Genomic DNA, 6,751 nt, shown 5'->3' on the forward strand with positions numbered 1-6,751 from the left:
AAATGAACATCGATTTTGTTGCTTCATTTTTGTAATTTCGGGATTTGGAAATGTAATGAAAGATAGATATTAGGTTCTACGAAAGTTATCTCGCTTATTTAGATCATTTCCTTCGTAGTACTATATTATAGAGATGAGAAATTCCTAGTGACTTAAAAGACCTATTATCAAAAAACGCAAAAACTGTCAATAGTACTCGATACCTAATTTTCATTCTATACGTCGCAATAAATGTTGTCCTTCCAATAATTATACGAGCGTGTTGGTTATATGCGGTGAATAATTTGGGGAATGGCGGAGATCCATCAAAAAGCACGTCAAAAAGTCGAAAGACACGGAAAAGTGGCCTCAGTGACGCAGTGGCCTGTAATGGAGCAGACTCGAGTTTAAAGCAAAGCTCTGAGAGCTTTTTTTTCGCGATACCGCAAAATAACGCGCGCTCCCGTGGGCTAACGATAAAATAAAAGACGAACTCGTATCTTTGTTATTAAATATGTAACTGTGCTCGAGCGCAGAATGCGCCCGTATTTTTTTAGCAAGCAAAGCATTTGTGGAACGCAAATGCTGTTTTAGGATGCACGTTCGTTTCTTCGAACCTTCCTCGGCCATCGAATTTTATAACCGCGTGAAGATAATTAACAAATATACCTGTCGACTTCAATTTACGGCAATTGTTTCAACTAGATTAAAAAGAATGAATATAATAATTTTTATGTAAATGACAATTATATATATGCTTTTCATTTTATTAGTAAGTATTTTCTGTACTTTTGTACATAAAGCATAAACCTTTATCCTTCAATGTTATTAGTATTTTCAACTCTTAAGATTAAAATATCTGCTACGTACAATATAAGATTTTTTATATACGATTGGTAAGAGTGGTTGAAATCAAAATCCTATAATCTCATTATCTGAATACCAGAAGATCCTTTCGTTTTTGTTAAAGGAAAATTATTTCGAAAGCTGCCTGGCCAATTTTCATCTAATGAAGAGAAACCTTCCTATTATTTTTTACCCCGACACTTCGCCTCATTGACAGTACGTTCACGATCTCTCGCAACGGTAAATCCATCAATAGGTTAACAAAATTCCAGATCTAACGCTCAATCACTAAAAATACGATCGATTCCCTTTATAAAGGAATTCTTTTCTTCTCTGTGTTTAACGAGATGAAACAATCTGAAGCGGTATCACGTTCGATGTTTATCAGTCGAAGGATTTCATCAAATGTATTCCTGTCACGTTCTTGTATGCGTTAGACGCTGGACATCCGAGTGCAATGAAGAACGAATAAAACAAATAAGTTTTAAATTTGCACTTCTCTTATTTTAAGACGAAGAATAATAAAGAATCGTAATTTCTACAAGTGAAATATTTTATTTAGATTATTAAAACCATAAATATCCAGAAAATATTAAAATATAATGACAAATTATAATAATCTTGTAAAAATTGAAATACTAAAAAACGTTTTAAAATTTTTATAAATTGTATATATTACTATTTTATTTTTAAATATTTTTAGTATACCATTTGTAAGAGGAGAAACTAAATTCAATATTTGTTAAGAATATAAAGATTCTTTTTAAATTTTCGTTGAAAAATAGAAAAATTATCCCCGCTTTAGTTTCGCAATTAATAATTCTCTCATCTACGTACAACATGTCGCACATAGAAGCAAGTCGGTCAATCTTAATATTTGAACAATCGTATTTACCTGAGCTTCAAGATTTATTTGAGAACCTGCGCTAATAAACCACTTTGTACTCCATACGCCAACCATCTGAATTCAAATTTATACTCGAATTATACCTCGAAATTCCCAAAGCAACTTGCCTAGCTTTCATTCTCCTTTCAAACAATCACCGTATCCTATATTTATCTCCAACTTCTTCCCTATTTCAAATCTCACCACGTGACAATTCTAACTGCAAAATCTTCCTGTCGAAGCACGAAACACTATTGGAAAAAGAAAGATTCCACGTCTTCGTTGATCATTGTCAATTCACTAGAGGAAACGTGCTCTTCAAGTACTAGTTCAATGAATAATGAAACGTTCACCGATCTACTGTCGACATCCCAGCCGTTCCCGCCCCCTTGAGAGCTTCTTAAAACCTAATCTAGTGTTTTCCAACTTTCTCGAATCGCAACCCCTTGTATGTTGACTATAATAATCCGAACAATCTAAGATCTGCACTTTCATGTTGTTACGGATTAAAATTTTAGGACCTAGTCAATCGAACATTGTCTAACAAGTTATACTGCCAGAAGTTCATTCGGAACAGGCAACAAGATAGACATTCTACAGGGGCACTAGATGATTTACCGATGTTTAAAGTCACATTACCTGAGATCGTTGCCCCTGCCTCTTCTCATTCCTCGCGACGAATGCCGTGGCGGTGGACTGCACCTGCAGTCACAGTGCATCACACACAGAGCGACGCTGGTCGCGAGAGTCACTACGAAAGGCGCCGCGAAGAAGTGTATGATGGTGGTGACCTGCGCCTCGCGGTTATAGTTCGCCATCACTATGCTGCCGTTCACGCGGCTGTAATGGCAGGGGAATTTCGCGCCTTCGTAGCCTAGTTCGCGGGTGAAGTTTTCGCAGTCGACGATCGGCGGATAGCCGCACCCCTTGATGTTCACCAGGAGCACTGCCTCCACGTCGCCTGGCGTCGGCACTGTTAAAAAACAAAATTTCAAATTATATTAGAATAGATTACAATTTGAAGTTCCACTTTTGTTTTTTAATCCTATTATGATCTTTTTTCATCCCTCGTTCCTACATTTAACCTATTCACAGAGACAGCGGCTGTGTATATTCTCTGAACTCCAATATTGGATACATGGCAGTTTCTGTACATTTTTACTAGGTGCGTAGAAAAGTATGTAGACAAATATGTGAAAAATTATATACTAATGTAATAAATTACCGATGAAATTTCTATTATCGATCCTTTCCTGATTTTCGACGAAATCGAATTTCAACAAAAAATTAATCTAGACACGGTTGAGTGATATAGACCAGAACGCAATAGAAGGGTTAATAAAGGGATCTTCTTCGAGAAGAAAAACATTACAGGTCAAACTGCATGGTTATGTCACTCATACACATCTTCGAAAAGGTATAAAAAGCTTTGAGAAATTGTTTGAAGCATTATTCTGGGTAAAAATGGTGTATAAACGCAAGTAATGTTATTCCCAGTAAGTTACATGGTTATGATATTTTTAAAGTTTTATTGTTGCTATAGCGGGATTTCTAGTCTTGTATGAAATGGCTTCTAAAACATACGAAGCAAAAGACAGATTTTAAGGATTTGCCACAGGATCGAAATAGAAATAGAAGCAATATTTTATATCCTTCCGTTTAGTTTCAATTTCTTCAATGTAATTTTATAAAATTCTAAACTCTTATAACTGTATAAATATCATTTTGCAAAATGCCTTTCTAAGTTGCTATTAAAGCGAAGAACAATTAGAACCTTCTTATGAAAAATTGAGATCTTTCAAACCAAAATGATTCGAAACGAATTGAAATTCTAAATTTAAAATTATAGATGTAATTATCTCTATGAATATATATCTAATAACATTAAAAGAATTAAAAATATTACTTAGAAAATTTTTAAGTATTTTTTAACGTTCATTCATTCATTACGAAAACAATTACGTGTTTTCATAATAAATATTTTAACAAATTAATATATAAAACATAAATTTATACTTATAATTTTCCAATGAATAAACTGATTCTAAAAATTGTACAGTACCCTCGTGATTGCTTTGCAAAGAATTGCTGGAAGTAAACTAACCTTATAATCGTGATGTAATGCGCTGATTTACCTCAATAATAGAATCTATTTAATAGAAAACTTTCAATGCTGTCATGATACAACGCAAGTCAATGAAATAGAAAACTTTCAATGCTGCTATGATACAAAGCAAGTCAATGAATTAGAAAATAGGGGAACCTAGACAAAACCAAGATCATTCTAGACAATGTACAACGTACAGTAATAAGTTTTCTGCCAACTCAGCGAAACGATATCGATAATATCGACCTTGTGATGCGGTCGAATTAAAGAGGTGCGAAGTTGCAAGGTTAACGACAAACACAGACACCAAACATCGACTATGGATTTTTATGATGTAAATTTCATGCGTCTAATACAGGATGGTTGGTAACTGGTGGTACAAGCGGAAAGGGGGTGATTCTATGCGAAAAAAGAAGTCGAAAATATAGAACAAAAATTTTTCGTTCGAGGCTTTGTTTTAGAGAAAATCGACTTTGAATTTTCGCTCGGTACGCGTGCGGTATGTTATAACGGATCTCACTGTAGATCGTTGTCTCGATGGAAAAATTAAAAAAAAAAAATGAAAAAATTTTTATTCTATATTTTCGACTTCTTTTTTCGCGTAGAATCATCCCCTTTCCGCTTGTACCACCAGTTACTAACCACCCTGTATATTTATATATAAGATATATTTAATATTAATTATGAATATATTTATGAACGCCAAGAAGTGGGATGAAAGTAAGAACAAACTTTATTAACAGTTTAACAAAAATAATTATATAAAAACAAATACTCGAATGATAATAAAAGGCTAGGATCCTTCTATGGTATTAGTTGTTCAGAAACTTGTGTAAGTTCAAATAAAAATCAAATTCAACTGATGAAATCGAAAATAAATCTAAAACGACATAGAAAAGCACCGCTACCTGCACAATTAAATAGAGACGCACGCTTCGTCATATGTATCAATGATCAAAACAGTATTTAATTACTTCGTCAAAACATTCTGTCACCATTTCTCCACTACAGTCCAAAATTACACGAATCCAACAACAAGTAGATGCTCTAAACTGTGAAGATAGAACTACTCTCCATAAGTCTGCAGTATGAGAGTTTCTTACCCGAAGTGGTTGAGGTGTGCGTGACGCCGGTAGAGTTCTCCGAATTGCCTCTACCCCCGGTGTCATTCTTCATGCTCGTATTGCTCCATGGTGTATACGTGACGTATATATGCGTACACCTATAAACGTCACTGGTGCATCCTTCGCGGCAGGAACTCCAGGTACAATTGAACAAGCCAGCGAGTTCTTCGCGCCTGGAGGTGGTGCAGATGACCGGATCTGGCGAGAAATCGGCAGCTAGAGTGCTGATGGCCGGATCGACGTATAGCGGCACCAAAAATAATAGGGCCGCACCGCCGGACGTCGCGACAAATGCCAACGCCGAGGTGGCGTAAAAGTTGAACCGCTGACGGCAGGTACGCCGTGGCGGTCGGCGCCGCGAAGCGCCGAACCCGAGCTCCAACAGTTTGCGACGACGTAGCTCTCGCTCCTGAAAGTCGTGTTTCTCGTTTAGCTGATGCTGCTGCTGATGCCTGGTGGTGTGCTCGCCGGCGTGATGATCGCTCTGACACTGGACGCAACTTGCCTCCAGCAGGAGTTCAGAGCTGCTCCCGCGCATCACCCGACCGCTCTCAAATAGGTGCCAACCGGAGCTTCTTCAAACGTTCCAGGCAAACGATCAAGGGTTTTCTAGGATCCTTATCTTCACTAGGACTCATCGAGTGCCGGCCAGGCCGCTTTTGTCCGTTGACTACTAAGGGGTCGGGAGCTGTTTCGTTCGCGAGGTCGACCGTCGAGCCTCCTTTCGCATCGACCACAAGTAGCAGCTTTCTGAATCGTTCAATCGACAAGTCGCTTCGGTGATCTCATTTAGCGAACTATGTCATCTGGCGAACACTTTGGCTTGCGACTGGTCTAGAGGTTGTTTGATCAAAGCGTTAATTAAAGCGAGGATCGACGAGGATTTGCCTTTGTTGATCCACCTGAGGTTTTAGGCTGTGCGATGTTTAGGACCGTGTGGAAACGAGGAAATACGATCGGTACGCTTTGTGGTTTCGTTAATTCTATCAGTCCGACGACGTTGCTTTTACGTTCCGCTTTTAGAGTGGAATTAGATGATACAACGCATAGGTGATGCGAGAACAGTCTGAGTCCTGACGAAGCGATCCTCCGTTATCGTCGCTTCGTTAAGCACGACGGTGTCTGTGAAGTCTTATAAAAACTCTGTAAGAACTCGAGAGAGATCGAGGGATGTGCGTGGCACATTTCGCGAATGCCAGGACGTTCTTGATCGGTTGAGTATCCTTGACACGACATCGTGCGGATTAACGAATTCCGCTATCGCCTCATCTGGCCTGTAACGAGGATTTTCTATTGAGACTAGATTCTTGGCCAAATGCAATGGAATAGAATAGGACTAGTGCGTTACGCTATTTCAAAACGAAATAGCTAGGTATCGTAACAATCGAACGGACCAACCGACTTGTCCGCACTTTACGTTTCCGTTTTATCGCTATGCATAATGACCTTGAACGTTTAAAGTTCTTTTAGGCCATCGAAGTAAGTCGATCGATCACGACCTTTAGCTGTAGTCACGCTGTCAGGCATAGAGCATCTTTCCTAGCTCGGTCTTCCGATCCGTGCATGGAAAAGTTTCAAGGCCGTTATCTTTGCTCTGAGCACTCCTACAAACCGCCTCTCTAGATAACTATCACCAAACTCTATCGCGTAATCGACGACACTTGAATCATTACAAAACTAAATCCTTAATTAGGCCTTGGTAATTCCCGTTCACTGCTACAAACACTCTAACTAACGAATATCGAATAAGCCGAATAAAAATATTTCAAAACACGATAAAAGACGGATCAACCAATCATTTCTGTAATA

At 38.2% G+C, this 6,751-nt stretch overlaps 1 protein-coding gene across 5 annotated transcripts in view; it reads right to left on the reverse strand.

Annotated features, from left to right (window-relative positions):
- Positions 1 to 6,284, reverse strand: part of LOC117239854 (protein tipE) — a 68,125-nt gene extending 61,841 nt beyond the window's left edge. For 3 of the 5 annotated variants that reach the window (XR_004494550.1, XM_033505681.1, XM_033505683.1), the window contains exons 1-2: positions 4,922 to 6,283; positions 2,351 to 2,684 (exon numbers count right to left, since the gene is read on the reverse strand). Coding sequence is in view for 3 of the 5 variants with exons in the window: in XM_033505681.1 (XP_033361572.1) it covers positions 2,351 to 2,684; positions 4,922 to 5,480 (893 nt within the window). In the remaining 2 variants the exon portion in view is untranslated. Of the gene's footprint in view, positions 1 to 1,713; positions 1,787 to 2,350; positions 2,685 to 4,921 lie in introns of those variants that run through there. The other 2 variants (XM_033505682.1, XR_004494551.1) reach the window with 2 other exon arrangements.
- Positions 6,285 to 6,751: the final 467 nt, after the last annotated feature.

This window comes from Bombus vosnesenskii, unplaced genomic scaffold (genome assembly GCF_011952255.1).
Source record: "Bombus vosnesenskii isolate JDL3184/JDL3185 unplaced genomic scaffold, Bvos_JDL3184-5_v1.1 scf7180000014442, whole genome shotgun sequence".
NCBI lineage: Eukaryota > Metazoa > Arthropoda > Insecta > Hymenoptera > Apidae > Bombus > Bombus vosnesenskii.